The 18,711-nt window shown below is 39.0% G+C and overlaps 1 protein-coding gene across 21 annotated transcripts in view; it reads left to right on the top strand.

The window, feature by feature from the left end:
• STRADA (STE20 related adaptor alpha) overlaps positions 1-18,711 on the top strand; it is a 39,424-nt gene that overhangs the window by 12,785 nt on the left and 7,928 nt on the right. For 14 of the 21 annotated variants that reach the window (XM_056817066.1, XM_056817064.1, XM_016430616.2 and 11 more), the window contains 9 exons: positions 6,833-6,935; positions 7,545-7,666; positions 10,132-10,240; positions 10,368-10,491; positions 11,684-11,855; positions 12,436-12,540; positions 13,089-13,330; positions 14,057-14,258; positions 16,590-16,646. In XM_056817066.1, the coding sequence (XP_056673044.1) occupies positions 6,833-6,935; positions 7,545-7,666; positions 10,132-10,240; positions 10,368-10,491; positions 11,684-11,855; positions 12,436-12,540; positions 13,089-13,330; positions 14,057-14,258; positions 16,590-16,646 (1,236 nt within the window). Of the gene's footprint in view, positions 1-34; positions 4,288-5,952; positions 5,975-6,832; positions 6,936-7,544; positions 7,667-10,131; positions 10,241-10,367; positions 10,492-11,683; positions 11,856-12,435; positions 12,541-13,088; positions 13,331-13,739; positions 13,783-14,056; positions 15,060-16,589; positions 16,647-18,711 lie in introns of those variants that run through there. The other 7 variants (XM_007482557.3, XM_056817074.1, XM_056817073.1 and 4 more) reach the window with 6 other exon arrangements.

Here is an 18,711-nt window from a genome sequence, read left to right as displayed (position 1 = left end):
ATTTTTTTTTTTGGGTAGGCTGTAGTGCTGTTGCCATTGCATGGAAATGATTCGTTATGGACGTTTGTGTTTCATTTGTTTATCTTTTTTTTGTTACTGTTTATCCATCATCTGTATTCATTTAGCCTCATTTGTGTGGATTCAGGTTTCACCCTGGAAGGAGACTTTTGGTGTGTGGTTTTGAAAACACGACTTTATGATTTTAAATTCATAGATTCTTAAGTTATTTGCTACTTTGCATTTCCTCCTTGTGGGGATTAAGGTCTTATCCCACTCCAAAGAAGAAAAGGAAAATGTCATTTGGCATCCAAAAATTTAGCTATGTTTGCTCTTAAGATTTCTTAAGGTATCAATGCTGTTACACTCAACCTGTTACTATTAAGTTTTGAGACAAAGAGATTTTTCTAGAGATTATAAAAAGTAGGACCTGGTACAAATCATCTATATTAAAGAAGATTCTATAAAGAGAAACTTGTTTTATCGTTTGAAAAATCTGCAAGATATTAAAGACATGTTCTGTACACTATATTACAAAGCTTTGCCCATTCCCTATTCTAGTTCATTTTGAATAAATAACACTTAATGTGAATAAATGTATATAGAGCTATCTTTGATAATAGTGATCCTAAGGAGAAGCTAAGAATAACTTCTTAGAATAATTAGTAGCTTAATTTCAAAGTAAGGAAAAATTTTGCTCCTTGTGACTCTACAGTTGAGCAGAGGATATTGGTTGAAAGATTTTCTCTAAAATCAGATTTCATTTTAGTTCAAGCCTTTATTCCTCTGTACTTACATTCCTTTAGTACAGAGGCACTTCTCTTCTAGATTTGAATATTTCTTAATCCAAAGATCTGACCTGTGCCTTCTTTGATTAATGAGATATTTATCCAGAACATAATGCCAATCTCATGAGTTTTTTCTAGTTTAAAAGTTTTTGATTTTACACCAAATTTTATCCTGTGTGAAACCCTATGGAAAGCCATGTGAGTCTGTTTGTTAGTATGTAACATGTTCATTTATATGATCTGTGGAGTCTTTTTAATTTTGAAATCTTTAAAACAAAACTCTCCTTTTTGTGTTCTTTTCTATATAGCAGTAACTTTTTTTTTTCTGCCTTAGAAGAGTTAAAATGCTTTTGTAGTGGGGAAAAAGAAGCTTTTAGCTAAATCTGAAACATGTTAGTAAACTGATCTTTCACTGTAATCCAAAATTACAGACCATTTCTTTTCAAACTTATAAATTTTGTTTCCTTGCCAATGTTTTTCACCTTTCTAAAAATTTGTCTCCTTGTTATACTCTTTGCTCTCCTTTAAGTGATAAACTAAGATATTTGTTTTAGAAAAATTTGTCAGAGAAAGACTTTCAATTCTAATTAACAAAAATCTGCTGATGAGTAGATTAGTTTGATTTGTGGCCCATTACTTGTTGCAGAGATAAGGAGGCTGTGTTTAGACTCCAGTTCCCTAACCCCAACCCTAACCCTGAATTCTCTGTTGGAACCCTAGTACTCAATGTAGCCAAATCACTTAGAATCATAGACCGTGGAACCTTTGAGATTTGGTTAAAGCCCCACAAACTCTCAAGTAATTTCTATTTGCTTTTGAGTCCTTCAAAACATTTTTTTCCTGATAACTACAAAGACTTGTATTAAACAGAAGGGGACACTGATCTCTAGGAGGTCCACAAGGTTACTTAGATTCTTCTTCTTTTATTGTGTGAAATATTAGTCACTTTGCACCCAGTGGGATTGAGAGATACAGTGGGAGAGGAGATATGACTGCAGCATAAAGTTACAGCTTTTCTCTTACCTCATATTTTCATCTCAGGATATAAAGTATCTCATTACAATAAGCATTTACTCTTTTTAAAAATTTCAGTCTAGCAAAATTATTAAATGCCTATTGTATGCAAGATACTATGCTAAGCATTGTGGGTACAAAGGTGGAAAAAACATTCCTTGCCCTTTGGAATTGGTCCAATCTAGCAAGGGTATGTGTTGGGACCTAGATGCAATCTGAAAAAATTAACATGAGTTAGAACATGCATATGAGAAAGACAGAACAGGGTAGGATGTGAGATTGAAGAAGAAAAGAAACATTTCTAGCATGTGGAGAAGCTAAGAAGGTTTTATAGAGGAGGTGGCACCCTGAGCTGGGCTTTTAAGATAGGAGCAGAATTTCAAGAGGCATTTGGAAAGCCTTTCTCATATGGGAAGTTTAGTTATTCAAATACATAGTGGTAGAAACTAGCTGGATGAGATCAAGGTGAGTAATCCACATTTTTCCAGGAGCATATGTGAAATAAGCCTGGAAAGAGGGTTTGGACTTTGTGGGAACCTTTAATGTCTATTTAAATAGTTTACATATGATTCTTTATTCAATAAAAGATCAATGAAGATAGAGGACTTACTTAGACACTCAAATACTGTATGTCTCCTTTTCTTAAAGAGGAAGATATTTTAAATATGTCTCAAAGACCAAGCAAGATCATTAATCATCTGCCTCTCATCCCTTATCTTGCCTATTTAGAGAAGTGGTATGAAATTTGTTTGGAAATCAGAGGTAAGAGAAGACTGACAAAGGCCCTACATTTGGGCTGTATTGTATTATCATTGACTGGAAGTGGACAGTTTTATGCTTCAGTTCATGACCTAAGAAGCTGTCTCTAGTCAAGGGTGCATTGGACATAGAATCAGAAAGACCTGAGTTTTAAATCTTGCCTCAGACACTTGATAGGGCAGAAAATATTTCAATTCCATAGATCTGAGCTTGCTTAAGTTGCCAGACCTTTAGCTTGCTACTCAGAAAAAAAGGACTTCAGAGTAGGATTGAAGATACTTGACTGACCAGAGTATGGAAGCATGATTTGAGGTTAAAATCATGGAATCCTTTAGAAAACAAATTGACTTCTACTAGAGGAGCCTTGTTTCTGCCATCCTTTTATTTTAAAAGAAATCTGAACTTGTTAATAAACAAAGTGGAGTTAACATTTCATGGAACTTGGTTTGATCTTAGTATTCCCAAACTACTTCTTGTTCCTTGATTGTGTATCTTCCCACCTGGTGAAACTTTTAGTGTAACTGCAATATATGTAGAATCTATGGTATTTTAAATTTACTCTAATAACATGACAATTTTGTTCAAGTTATAGTAGCCATTACATATAACATTCTTAGAGTTTACTTTCACTATAGGTTCAGAGCACTGATAAGTATCAAGTCAAACCTGGCCTTACCTATTGGTTTCTAGGTAATCAGCATCTGGATAATGAAGATTGATTGAGCTAATAGTTGAGTCTCTCTTCACATGTCCTCATTGCCAGATTTCCTCTGGTTGCATATTATGAGGGCCTAGATTTGGTTTCTTTTCCCTTTAGTAATGCTAATAAGTGTTTAGAATTCAAATATATTCTAGATATCATAGACCCTATGGTACCATGTGACATGGTGATAGACTAGGAATTAAAAGGTCCAAGTTTTCAACTTGGCTTTGTCATTAACTAACTGAATTTAGGAAAGACATATAACCTAATTGAGTTTCAATGCCTTGATTGCAAAACAGGGATAATAGTAGTTTGCCTTTCTCACTTCACTGTCCTAAGCACTAAATGAGATGTCAAAGTGGTTCAAGAGTATACATACAGTTCTATATAAATTTAAAGTAATATTATTTCAAAGGAAGCAATTTCATCAATATGCCTTATTATTCCTGCCATCCTTTAGCATTACCCCTCCACACCTTAGTAAATGGCATCATGAGTTTTTATGACCAAGAGTTTCATCACCTTCTGGCCAAACTTTTAGTGATGAATTGATATAAGTACTATTGTATAGTTTGATGAGAGACCCAAGTAAGTCAGATCATCTGAAGGACAGTGGAAGGAGTACCACGTGAAAAATGTGGGAAAGATCTGTCAAGATTTCTATAACAAAGATTTTGTCCATCAATGGCCATGGAGCTATCACATTTGAATTCTGACATCACAATCCCCAGAGTGTTGTATGAGAATCTTCCTTACTGCATAAGGCACGAAGGAAAATGAAAATAGAAAGACTTGCCCTACTGGACTTCATGGTATACACTGAAAAAGTCTATCCTGGAGGCAGCAACTATTTGAGGATATTGAGAGATGAATTCTCAAGATTTATGAAAGAGGGAAGGGTACCAAATTTTTCAAAATCATTGTTGGTAATTGAGAGTATCAGTAATCCCTGACCCACATATATATTTTCTCATTTATACAAGACCTTTATAAACTACACACATATCAAGGGCATCTTTAGTTAAGGTAATACTTTTTATTGATGCCTTTTGTCTTTACATAATAATTATTCTATATATTCTCCAGTTTGACCCTTTCCTTGTGTTAAGTGAAGCATAATTTTTGTCATATATATTTTACATTATAGACAATATTTGCCTTAGTAATTTTCCTTAGGTAATATTGAATGGCAGACTACATTTGAATCTTCAAATAATTGGTTAAAAGATAAAGAGAATATAGGGTTATGGTGTTTGTTTGTTTTTTACTGTTAAAAAGTATTTAATTTGATAGAACAGAATACTATATCAAAGACTTTCCCCAAAAAGTGTCTCCCATGCATATGTTAAAATCTTGGATGATTCCTTGAAAGGTATACATACTAGCAGAGGTAACTTTCTTCAACATATAAAACAGAAAGATATATGCATGTCAGTATGCCTAGCATAAGTTCAAATGAGAGAGGGATGCCCTGTAGATGGTGAGGTCCTCCTGATGCTCTTGTTTGCATATAACATTGTACTGATTGCATCAAGATCTGGAACATTATATAACTTCTAAGTAAGATCCTTAATCACTCAAAAGTGTTTAACCTAAATATCTACATAGGATAAAACCAAGTGGATGGAGAATACCTTGATCCTGAGTTCAATGTACAGTTGGAGGGATAGCCACTTGAACTAAGTTCATCAGTACACATATCTTTGATAGACACTACAGATAGACAGTGAACTGACCCAGAATTAAATAAGAAAGGATACCTATTTTGTTTGAGAAAATATTCTTTGCTTTTAAAGGCCCCAAGTTTCTCCCTGAAATAAAGAACCCATCTCTTTTCCTGATATCATATATGTTCAACTCATGGAATACCACAGTTTACAGAATTAAAGTTAGGGGACTCACAAAGAATAATGTAGAGATAGGAGGTGGTCATGATTAGGTATTAGCATATTGCCATCAAAGAATTGTGTAGGACAGTGGCATTAACAATATAATCATGGGAAGCTGGGTGGCTCAGTGAATTGAGAGCCAGGCCTAGAGACAGGAGGTCCTGGGTTCAAATCTGGCCTCAGACTTTCTAGCTGTGTGACCCTGGGCAAGTCACTTAACCCCCATTGCCTCGCCCTTACTGCTCTTCTGCTTTAGAACCAATACACAGTACTGATTCTAAGACAGAAAAGGTTTTGTTTTTTTTTAATACACATCTATATGTAATCAGAAATGTCTGACCTTGTAGGATGTGTCCTGGTTATATAGCAAGAGTAGAGGTTAACCTAGGGACAGCTCATGGTCTTCATTGGTTCCCATATGATGACATAAAATCCAAAAGAAGTCAGCCTCCCCACCCCAGCACATTGAGAGAACTTCTTATGAGGAGTCTATGAGACATATGGATAAGAATCAAACAGAATGAGTTGTCTTCTTGGTGACTGGAGGGAAGCACTTAACCTCCCTGGGACTCAAGTTTCCTCATGCATAAAATGAAATGGTTGGTCTCGATGACTAACGTCCCTTCTAATTTCATCTCTGTGATCTCAGTGGGGGTGAGGGGGGTGGAATAGTAGTAGTTATAGGTGGTGGTGAATAGTGTATATAAGGAAGAATGTGAAGTAGAAGAGTTGAAATTATCCCTGCTCGTAATGCTTTCTCATTTCAGTTGTGACCTCCTTGGAAAAGAGATGGAGACAACCTTCTTATCCTCCAGGTTTTCATAGTTAAGCAATTTAAACCACATTAACAGATACAGATTTTGGAGGAGAAAATTAAACTCAATATTGATGGATACCTCCCACATGCCTATATTTTCCACACTCAGTCACTTCTAGGCAACTTTATTTTAGGATCTTAAGGACCTTGTTATCTTATGTGTGATTCTCACATCCTCACCAGATGAGTTTTAACCTAATTTTGAGCATGAACAAGGAGCAATTTGCTTCTATAGGGAATTGTAGCAGAACAAATTACTGCTTTCCTCCCCTTATTTAACTTGGTGTCACAGTTGCTCTCTTTCTTAGAATTGCACAGGGTATTCTAATTATGAACCCTCTGGACTGAGAGGGACAGTCTACTATTTGAGATTGTGTAAGAAATAGCGAAGGGCCTGAAAAACAAGACCATAGTGCAGAATGAAGACCCAGCTTTCTATATAAATGTGCCCTTCTTGGGAGAGCCCTCCTATAGATAGGAATTGTCAGAGTTATGAAGGGATGAGGAATCTTCTCAAAGATCGAATAAACCATATTAAATGTCAGGTGGAACTCATCCTTGTCACTCAACAATGGAAGCTATTTTGGGTCATCATGAGGAATAATTAATTATCTCTTAGCTGTTTGCTGTGATATCAATGCCAGTTAATGCGGTGAGCTGGTGTTTTATATATTATCAAGCCAGTAATTTCTCTTTCTCCATGTGATCCCAAAAGCAGAATACCTACCCTTCCTTTATCTTTGTGTCAGGTTTACCACATTGGCTTATACACTTTCATTTATCATTTGTTTGCATTATGACATCCTCACTAAAAACCTTTCCCTGATGGTCTCTATTTTGACATTTTTTTCTCTTTCTTCTCTAGACCAATGAATCGAGCTCAGAGTCGATAGCATCCTCCCCTAAACAGGACACCATGAGTAGTTTTCTGCCAGAGGGCGGGTGTTATGAACTGCTCACAGTCATAGGTAATGGTGCTTAGAGTCTAGAGGTGTCTCCCCCTCTTCTGGGACAAGATGTATCATGTTTCAAGCATCCCACTTTGTCTGTTTTAGCATCTACAGTTGGGAATATGCTCCAGGGACAGTCAGCCAACTATCAAAAGTCCATGGTGCAAAGTTAGTTACTGGTGGCTAATCAGATTAATGTTTAATGAGGATGCATTGAAATCAATATATGGGGGTATTGGATAGAGAACCAGGTGATGGGAGGTCCTGAGTTCAAATCTGGACTCAGACACTTCCTAGTTTTATGACCCTGGCCAAGTCCTCAGTTCCTTAGTCCTTACTCCCTCTTCTGCTTTGGAATTGATATTTAGAATTAATTCTAAAACATTAGGTAAGGGTTTAAATAAAAATACAAAAAAAGGAAAAGAAAATAAATTATATACCAATAAATTCAGGTATTCCTGTGGCCTCTCCTTTTGAACTATTTTATATATACCATGATTTAGGAAAATCTTTCCTCCCACCCTTCCTTGAAGCATATTGTCTTAGATACCTTCGTCATTGTTTAAGAATGTTAGAAATTTTGGTTACTCTTAACTCTGTTAATGGGATTTTTGTTTTTACTTATAGGCAAAGGGTTTGAGGAGTTGATGACAGTGAACTTAGCCAGGTACAAACCAACAGGAGAACATGTCACAATACGGAGGATTAACCTAGAGGCTTGTACCAATGAAATGGTGACATTCCTGCAGGTAATCAAGCAAGCATTTATTAAATACTTACCATGAGTTAGGCACTGTAAAGATTAAACTTTAGGGGAGACTGAGGCAGGTAAAAATTAGTTTCTCTCAGCAAGGAGTATTATATTTTTTAGAGGATTATTAAAGGTTAAAGATTAAAGAAAATACAGAATAAGAAAAAACACGTGCCTGGGCCAGAGGCCTAGACAAGGCCTCACCTACATTATGGAAAGAGCCACGTCTGCCCCAAAACGGAAGTCCAAAAGAGACACAAAAGCCTTTGCAATCAGCTTAAATCCCTTCTCGATCTCTCCCACCTCAGAATTCTGTGAGATTACAAAGCATCTTGGGGAAGTGGAGCAAGGGCTTGTGGGGATTGAAGTCCAGAGTTTGAGTCTATTTTTACAGCACTATACTAGATGCTAGGGAAATAAAAGACAAAAATGAAACAATTCTTGCTGTCAAGAAACTTTCTATTAGGGAAAATGTAGAAATGTAGCTATGTACCCCCAAAATGCGTAATATGGGGCTGGGAGAGGGAAGGCAAACTAGAGGCTTTGGAGATCAAAAAATAGACTTCATGCGGACGGGAATTCTAGAGCTCAATCTTAAAGGCTACCAGAGATTCTAAGAGAGAGAGGTCAAGTAAAATGCTTAAGGACATGGGGGATGCTCTTTAAAGCTACTGTTTCTTAGTCCCACTAGGCCTCCAGAAAATAGTCCTCTAAGAAGGGCTAACAGGAAATTAAAATAGATTGGAAAAGCACTAGATTTTTGGGTAGCCACTGGTGGTAAATCTGGGACATTTTGTGCACCTGGGAAAGTTTTCCAACTGCTGTTGACTTTCTGCCTCTGAGACTCTCCTATGACTTCTGCACACTTCTGAGTCTGGAAAATTCAGAAAATTAGTGATTCCTTTTGTCCCAAATACATTACTTTATTATTTTTGCAGTAAACATGTTCTTTCCTATTTAAAACAAATTAGCCAAATGAGATAAGCAAGGATTTGCTTTCTCATTAACCTAATGAGAGACCCTGGGAGGGAAAGTGGTATGTAGCAAATTAACAAGAAACCAGCTAAATGAACTCCCCTTTTGATCAGTTGCTATGGTGTGACACAGAGGTTTCAGAACACTCCAGAGTATCACCCAAACCAGATTAAAGTATAATTAAGACATGTTTAACAAAATAAGTAAAAATAAAATAAAGCATAGACAATATGTCATTTTAAACTAAGCCAATAGTCATTCTATAGATTAATGGCCTTGCTTCTATTTGAGTTTGACACCACTGGATGGTAGTGGGAATGTTATCTGGTTTAAATTTATTTTAAGTTCCATTCTTCCCTTTCCTGTATTCTAAGTTAGTTTCCACCAGAGGGGGCCCTTTGGTAGCTTCAACTACCCCTAGATTACAAACTCAACTCCAAATGGTATATCTTAAATTGGAAAAGGAAGCAGGAACAGGACCCAACATGGTTCTTTGGAGCTAAACTTCCTTTGTTCTATATGACTAGTAGTTTTCTCCAGCATAGCAGGGGACAGTATCTGGTTTTTAATAGCTCATGTTTCATAGACCATGGCAGTATGATCCTTGGAAACTTGTTAGCACTTAATTCTGTCTGATTTTGAATTTCACAGTGATAAAGCTTACATAAATGCTTTTAAGGAAGGGACCTCACATTTTGAAAAAATTTGCTGAGGAAATGGTTTTTACAAATGTTCAGTCTTAATTTTTCCTTCTTTAATTCCTTCCTACCATACCTTCACTTGCTTAATCTTATTTTAATGAAAAAGTGCATATATTTTATTACATGGGGCTCATAACTTTTTTTGTGCCATGAACTCCTCAGAATAATGCTTTTAAAGGTAATAATAATATAGAATTACAAAAGAAACCAAAGGCTAATGAAAATAGTGATTAGTTCATTGGGACCTCTGAAATTGATCAAGACTTACTTCTTCATGTGTCTCTGACTCCAGGTTATGAACCCCCTCCTCTTAGCAGGTTTTTGTGCCCCACTATTTGGAGTTACAAATTGGAGCTTGCCATCATGGCTGCATTGAACCTTGGATAGTGTGATGATGAGGTTGCCCCAGACTTTAAGCTGCCAAACTGAAAAGGTAGTCAATTCACAGAGCCTTTCTTCCTCTGTTGAAACAATTTCCCTTTTTGGTAGTAGCCTGTGGGATAGTTTGCTGAGGCCCCTCCATTTTACCAGCTGAGTCATACTTGGGCAGATTTTTGAATCACCTGATACTTTTATCTGTCTATATACCTAGGTCTAAAACAAAGCAATGCTGTATTTCCAAAGTGGCAAGGAAGTCACTTGGAACAGTGGAGCAAGGATCCCTTTATATTTTGAGGGGAACTCTCCAAGCTCCTCTTAAACCTAGTCCCTAGCAAGACCTTCTCTCCTGTTGAGAACTATTTTCTTAGTTTCTCTTAGCCCTGATTCTAGCTACCATTATTTTCAGGGAGAACTGCATGTCTCTAAACTCTTCAACCATCCCAATATCGTGCCATATCGAGCCACCTTCGTTGCTGACAATGAGCTTTGGGTTGTCACTTCTTTCATGGCATATGGTAAGTGGGAAGAAATCTCTTATATGGGGACTATAATTGCTAGTAATCCTTAACAATCCTTTTATTTGTAAATCAGTATTTACTCATTTATCTGTTACCCATCCTCTATATACATTTCTTCCTTCAGGTTCTGCAAAGGATCTCATCTGTACACAGTTCATGGATGGCATGAATGAGTTGGCAATTGCATACATCTTGCAAGGGGTGCTAAAGGCACTAGACTACATCCATCATATGGGCTATGTACACAGGTACAAGTAGAACTAGGCCTGGGGAGTTTTCTGATGTCTCTGTTCCTAAGATAAAAATTTTAAGATTAAGACCTTATGATAATAATAGTAATCCTAAGGGATTAACTGTAACTAGAGTCGGTGGACCTGGGAATCAGAAGACTTGAATCCGTTACTTCTAGCCTTGCCTATGACTTGATAAGTTAAGAAATCCCTTACACCAAGCCTACATTTAATGCCTAATCAATTCTGCTCTCTAAGGCCAAGCAAAAGAAATTATTTTTCCATGCAATGACCTTCATATACCTAATGATAAGCTGCCATTTCCCCCTAAATCTTTTCTTTTCCAGGTAGTTTCTTTAGACAGTCCTTACATGGCAGAAACTTGAGACCCTTCCCCAACCCATTTTCCTTCCTCTGGACTTTCTCCAGCTAACTGTATCTTTCCTAAAATGTAGCCTCCAGAATTGATCAGATTATTCCTGTTGTGGTATGAGCAGATGAGGTACAGTGAAATTTAAGTGCCTTCTTCATTGTGGCCACCCTGCCTTTCTTATGCAGCCCAAGGTTACATTTGCTTTCTTGGCCGTTGTGTTGAACATATTCCACTCAAACCCCCAGATCTTTTTTTCAGACAAATTGCTGTCTGGCCATCCACACACTTCCTTGTCTTGTACCTAGAATCATGAGTTAAAAAGAACATTGGAGGATTTGATCTCATTTTGTAGATAATGAAACTTAGGCCCCTGAAGATGAAGTGACTTGACCAAGGTCATAGGTAGTAATTATTAGACATGAGATCTTATAAAGTATTTTTCAAGCCCAACTATATTTCTTTATCCTGCTAAATTATATATTATTCATTGAGCATAGATAGTGTTCTAGACTGTCAGCATATTTTTGAATCCCAACTTTTCCATCTGGCCATCCCTCCCAGCTTTGTGTCATCTGAAAATTGTATAAAATCCAATAGGTGGAATGGGGCAAACACTGACCCTTTGTATGGCCAGTTTTCCCATCTGTAAAAGAATGATAACCTTTTAGTCTGAGGGATTGTGACCTCAAGTTGGAGGCTGGTGTGGTCTCTGAGGCCTAATATGTGCAGAGATATCTGCCTGCCTTCTTGCTTACACAAACATCCAAACTAATGCGTTTGTAAACAGAGTGTCTTTGGAATTCCACTGTCTATGTGATCACATGACACCTCCTATAGGAGTGTTAAAGCCAGCCATATCCTGATCTCAGCCGATGGAAAGGTCTACCTGTCAGGCCTGCGCAGCAGCCTCAGCATGATCAGCCATGGTCAGCGGCAGCGTGTAGTCCATGACTTCCCCAAGTACAGCATCAAGGTCCTACCTTGGCTCAGTCCTGAAGTTCTCCAGCAGGTATGGACACTGGGCTCTAGGGATTCTGTCTTTAGATTCTTGAGGGAAGCAGTAAAGCTTTCAAAATGGATTGAGACTGGATAGAAGGAAAGAACAGCTTCGGGTAGACTAACCTTTCTGTTGAGGAAGTGATCTCAATGGCAAATTGATACTTCCAAAGTTAGACATAATGGCGTCTTTCCTTACTGACCTTTATCTCTATTTTCCTATCATCATGAAGGTCTGCTGCAGGAAGGTAACAGAAAGATATGGTCCACCTTAAAGGAGTTAGCATTGATCATTCTCAAGAGATGGGGATTGTTCGCTGCCATTTGGATGCTTAGCCCTTAAGCCAGAGTTTGGGAGCCCAGTACTTCTTTCTATGTTTGGTCGTCACCAAGCATCTGTTTCTTTTAAAATAATGCAAAAACTCATCACCAGTTGACTCTCCATCCAATATTGTTGTCAAACAGTTTCTCAGTAGGCAGTGCTGTTTTTGAGATTAGCATTCTTTTCCTTTCCCTGGTCCTTATCCCTATCCCTAAGAGCAGAGACCAAGACTCCAGATGGAGTGACCTGTGGCTGTTCTCTCCTGACTTAGAATCTTCAGGGTTATGATGCCAAATCTGACATCTACAGTGTGGGAATCACAGCCTGTGAGCTGGCCAATGGCCACGTCCCCTTTAAGGACATGCCTGCTACCCAGGTGAGCTTACATTGCCTGATTTCTCCATTCCTGATCTGCCCCTGACCTTGTTTCCTCCACTGCTTCAGAATTGGCTCAGGAGAAGTGCTACAAGAAGCTGTGAACAGGACCTTTTTTAACTGAACTGAACTTTTGTCCAGGGAACTTGGGGAGCTGGGGAGGAATATATTCTATGATGGACAAGTGAAATTGTTACTATGGAGTAGGAGTTTTGTTGCTAGAGGTTCTTTATCCTTTATATATGGGATAAAGGTCTAATTTGCTCTTGCTGTGGAAAACAGAAGATTCCTGGAGGTAACCCATTCACCTAGCCAGTAGGCAGCATTGCTTTAAACAAGTTGAACTTATCCTACCTACCTTCCCAATCCATTTCCTTACTCCTAAGAGTTCCTATTTGTGCATTAAGATGCATTTGGGGGAGGGAATGGTGGAGAGAAAACCCATAAATCCAATTCCCAAGAGCTGCTGATGAGTCCTATCTTTTATATTGGTGGGGCATAAAACATATAGCACATTGTAAATTAACTAATCAAACAGGCCTTTCACAGATGCTTCTGGAAAAGCTAAATGGGACAGTGCCCTGCCTGCTGGATACAACCACCATCCCCGCTGAAGAGCTGACCATGAATACCTCCCGTTCAGGTGCCAACTCTGGCCTGAATGAGGGTCTTGCCGCCAGCACCACCCGGAACTCTAATGGGGACTCCCCCCCCCACCCTTACCATCGCACTTTCTCACCCCACTTCCACCACTTTGTGGAACAATGCCTACAACGCAGTCCTGACTTCAGGTAGTGCCCATTAAGCTTGAGCTGGGTAGGGAGTTTGGGAAGAGTGCTTTCTGAAGAATAGGAGATCTGAATCCCTTTTGGGAGTTGTGGTAGGTAGGAAGTTTGTACTTTCTCTCTTAAAGTACTTTATTTCTAAAAAAAGATCAGGAATCAATGGGGATTAAGGTCAGTGAACTTGCTAAGAAAGCAAGAATGGAAGACTTTAGTTGACCTCTCTCTTTGCCACTATGGACCTGTGGAGACTGGTGATTTGTACTGGGCTTTCGGGATGGGGGAAAGGTTTGAGGGGCAGGACTGTGTGAGCTCTCCTGTTTTCTCCCAATTCCTCAGGATGATCATTCCTAAAGATGTCTGGGATACCCAAAATATGGGATAGCTAGAATAACTAGCCTTTTTCTTTTTCGTATAGGCCGAGTGCCAGCACCCTACTGAACCATTCTTTTTTCAAGCAGGTACTGTAGCCTCTTCCCTCAGTTCTTTATTTTCTCAGTTTTGACATCACCTGCTTTTTAGTTAAAGGGTCCTATAGTAGTTCTTCAACAAGCATTTAAACTTTTACATTTAAAACAGCGCTGCTTTTCCATAGCAGCTGCATAAGAACTACTGTTTTCCCAGAGATTTTCTTGGTTTAAGGACCCCTCTGTTTCTCCCATCTGGCTTCTTGCTCTAAGGCATTTTGGAAATACAGGCACAGAAGACAGTTCGCATATGTTTTTCATTCCCCAGATCAAGCGACGTGCCTCAGAGGCCCTTCCTGAATTGCTCCGCCCTGTCTCCCCCATCACCAACTTTGAAGGCAGCCAACCCCAGGACCCCAGTGGCATCTTTGGCCTGGTATCAAGCCTGGATGAGTTGGAGATGGACGACTGGGAATTCTGATCCCCTGGAGGCTATGTTCGTTCCCCAGATCCCAGAAGACTTGATGGGGGTATGGGGCTATTCCTAAGGGTTAGGGCTTTCATGCCCTCCTGAATACAGATTGTATGAGAAGGAAGGACAGCTCTGATAATAGAGCTGACTGCTTTCTGTTTGGGGGAGGTGGTTATGGCTGGGCACCTTGCCCTTTTGTGCTCCATGACCATAGGGCACAAGTGGATACCTGTATCTAAAGGTCAAAAGCAACTAAGCATCTGACTTTCTCTCTCAGGCTCACATCACCTCTGCCTGAATCTGTGAGAAGGAATGGGAAGGAATATGGAGGAGAAAGTTGTTTTGGGCCTTGTAGGTGGAATCCTGATTCCTAGGTTTTTGGTCCCCACACAAAGGGCTAATCAAGGGAGCTATATCCCCTCCCTATCGTTCCCTTTCTTTCCCTTGGGACAGATTAGTATCTTTCATGGAGAGGAAAAGTTGAGGAACCTAGTTTCTCCCCTTCAAACCCTCTCTTAGAGCAGAGGAGAGGGTTTGTTTGTTTTTTAATCCTTATTTTATAACCCATCCTCTTTCTATCATCCTGCTGTAGCAGGCACAGTTAGGCCTGGCACAAACCCCTACTAAGTCTCAGGATCTGGCACTTCAACCTCAGAGCTTATGTTGTCTTCCTACGGGTCACCTGGGTTCCTAACCTTTCCCTGCCAATAGTAAGCCCCCTCAGAGCCACTGGCCACCTGCCTTGGTGCTTTCCTCAAAGGCCATGCATGGTTTCTGGGTTTAACCTAGAGCTCAACCTTTCCAACTATTTGTTAGTTTTGTTGCCAACATAAATTAAAATTTTCATTGAGTTCATGAAGTATGGTTTCCTTTTCTTTTTCTTCCTGCCAATCTCTGCAGTTCTGCTTTCTGTTCTATGCTTACAGACGTTTGATGCATTGGTTAAAATCCATGGCCAATTAGCCTAGTATTTTCTGCATGACATTCAGAAATATATTGTGGAAGAGCATTGCTCTCTTTGATAAACCCCTAGAGATTAGGGATGTAGCCTTGCTTAACAATTGTAGAGTTGTCATCCATTGATTTAAATGAACCATTTTGTTAACAGACCCTAGCTACCATCTACATGTACTTCCCTTTGTTCTAGTAATTCTTTTTCACCCAAAACGTTAAATGGATATCTACAAAAGTTTTCTGTTAAGGATCTGAGACTCTGGATGTGAGGAATATCTATGGAGTAAGAAGGGGAAGATAGCAATGATTAAGGGACCTAATTGTTTTCCATCTTGGTTTATTTCAAGGTTTAAAATTGCACAGAAAATAAAGATGCCTGGGCACACTTCAGTACTTTTCTCCTTACCGCAGGCCCATCCCCCAGCCCAGTTCCTCCTTTTAAGACAAGTTCCTTTTTATTCATCTCATCTCAGTTCTCGGTCCTTTCTTTCTCCCCCTCTGCCTTTCTCACCACTCAATATCCATCTTTTCCTTAGCATTGGTACCTTAAATTGTTCTTATGTGCAAGATATTGTCCTAGGTGTTATGTTGACTTCCACTAGTTGTTTCCACTGTTTTGCTGTGCTGAGAGGCATTGTGTTATCATCAGGCATCTATACATACTAGACTAAGGGTCTAGAATTTATTGCAAATGGGACATGATTTTCTACCTTCATAATCATAGTTTATCTTCCACTCCACACTGGATCTTAAAGCATACCGCCTCAAAGAGACATTCTGGAACAGAGCTCATAGCTAGTAGAGAACATCCTCATCAATGTTCATTTTGTATAGAAGGGAACATTTGAGGGGAAAAACTTAATTGTAGGATTCATGGAGTCAGGGAAGTATGTATATAGGGTTGGGGGTGAAGAAATGTTATCACACAGACACTATCCTGCCTAATGGGGGGGGCCTGACCCACATTTTTTCATAGAGGTGTGTGGGTTGAGTTTTGTAGCTCCTAGTTCTATTCTTGCTGCAGTGTGTGGGAACAAGTTATGTTTTAAGCCTAGGTTTCATGAGCCAGTCCAATTCTAGCAAAGCAAGATTCTTTGGCTCCCATGGATATCGCCTTCCCCAAAGACCAGAGATTTGCAGCTTAAGATGTCAGCCTCCTATTGGCAGGGTAGAAGGAGCATTGGCCTTGAGAATCAGAAAACCTGGTTTCAAATCACAGGTCTAAAGCTTATTAGCTATGGGACCCTAGGCAAGTCGGAATCATTCTAATCTATAAAAGGGAATGATATTTGCACTACCACCCAAGATTGTCTGGACAACACATTGCAAACTATAAAACATTCTGTAAATCGAAACTATGAAATAATACTACAATAGAGATACTTCCATTAGAGTCCATATCTTTAAATGTCTTACTTTTGTATATTTAATTTAGGAAGAAATTTGCAAGTATCAAGGTGTAAGAACAGATAAAACAGAGCTGATAAAACAGGTATGGAAAGTATAATAAAATTTACAGAGAAGAGTACTGAACCAGAAGTCAAGTGACCTGAGTTCCAGTCACAGTATTGCCACCAATTAACTAGATAAACTTGGACTAGTAATTTTTACCTTTTAAGGTCCTCCCTGCCCCCAAACTGTAAAATGTGATCTCAACAGAAATAGAATTATGGATGAGGGACACTACCAGGTGGCCACAGATTCATAGGTCTAGAGTTGGAAAGGATCTCATAGTCATTTATGGTCTTGTTGAAGTGTTTACAGGACATCCAGGAGGAAATTGGAGGGGCGGACCTAGAATTTAGGAAAGATTTGGGCCTCATTTATAGATCTGGAAATCAAAAGCATTGGGATAACATATGAGAATGGTGAAATCACAAAAGATAAGAGGGTCTTGTTGGGAGGGAAGGCAGGAGGTAGATGATCAGTGTATCAAAGAGACTAAGGAGTGGTCAGATAGATGGTAGAATCAGGCAAGGGCAATACTACAAGAAAAAACGTTATCGGTCTTGGTAGTTTAAAAATATTTGGTCATCTTTAGGAAAACAGTTTAAATAGTGATAGGGTCAGACTGGCCAGATGACAGTTGAGAAATGAATGGGTGGAGAGGAAATGGAAACAGCACATTCAAATGATTCCAGGGGGTTGACATGAAAAGGATGAGAGATGCAGGGGAATAGTTTGGGGGAATGGCAGGATTAAGTGAAGCTTCTTTAGGAAGAGGACTAGAGATTGCAAGTGTTTGGGGGAGATGACCAGTAGGGCAAGCTCTCAGAGGGAATGAAATGAAGAACATGAGTTACTATTGGTGTCAGTCCATCCACTCATGTTACATGAGCCTTGGCAAAGAATATCTACTTCATCCTCTTGACTGAAGATGTTTTGTTGGAATAGTGAAGTTGAGGGAGCTCCCAACAACCTGAGTTTCTTAGAAGAGGATGAGTCAGGGTCATCTGCTGAGAGAGGAAATTGGAGGTGGTTTGTAGAAGTGGAGACAGTTTGAAATAATTTCTTTGGGACTATAGGGGACAGGAGGTCGTGGGTTCAAACGTAGCCTTGGGCACTTCCTTACCTGTGTGACCCTGGGCAAGTCACTTAACCCCCATTGCCTAGTCCTTACTGCCTTTCTGCCTAAGAATCAATACATAGGACTGATTCTAAGACAGAAAGAAATAGTCTGGAAAAAAAATGGGTATGTCACAGACTATCCAAAGAACTTGCAACATCCAGCCCTGCATACTTAGTTGTGTGTGATCTTGGGCAAATCATATTCCCTCTATAGGCTTGAGTTTCCTCATCTGTAAAGTGAAGTGGTTATATTATGTCAGTAAAGTCCCTTCAACATCTAAAATTATGATCCTGTGATATAAAGGTAAGGAAGAGGAGAGAAATCAAGTTATGGAAACAATTTGGATACAAGGAAGACTAAAATGAGAGCAGTGATGTCCAGGTTAAGCTCTATGAGAAGTGTGAAGAGGAAAGTATTGCATTCAGTGAAAGTTGCAGGCTAAGGGAAAGCTTCATAGAGAAGGCACCTGGGTTAGTCCTTGAAAGAAGGAAAAGACTTCAAGAGATGTATGCAGGACAGTGTAACAAGATGAGAAGGAAATGGAGAGAGATCCACTTTCATGGGGATGTAGAATGTGAATAGAAGTAATTCAAGATTAAGCTGGAGAAATCATTTAGAGTAGAATTGTGTGGGTCTTAAATGCCAGAAGAAAAAAAAAGAATTTGTTTTATTAGTTGACCAATGGAGAGCCACTCCAGATTTTGTAATAGAAAAGGAATGTGATAGGAAAATGGCTCAGGAAGGATTGAGAAGGATAAATAGTATAGACATAGGGGATAATAAAAGACAGGAAATAGTCAGGAAGCTATTAAGAGTGTAGGTGGGAACAAATAGAAGCCTTGATTTAGGTGGTTAGTAAGGGAGTTGAGAGAAAGAAACAGATTCAGAAGAAAGGGTAGATGAAAGGTGTGGAATGAAGGATATCTGAGAAGAAGAAAGTGGCCCAATAGGATATGAGTTCAAATCCTCTTTCAGATACTAAATGAAC

Source organism: Monodelphis domestica, chromosome 2, assembly GCF_027887165.1.
Source record: "Monodelphis domestica isolate mMonDom1 chromosome 2, mMonDom1.pri, whole genome shotgun sequence".
Taxonomy (NCBI): domain Eukaryota; kingdom Metazoa; phylum Chordata; class Mammalia; order Didelphimorphia; family Didelphidae; genus Monodelphis; species Monodelphis domestica.
This window is presented reverse-complemented; position numbering and strand designations above follow the sequence as displayed.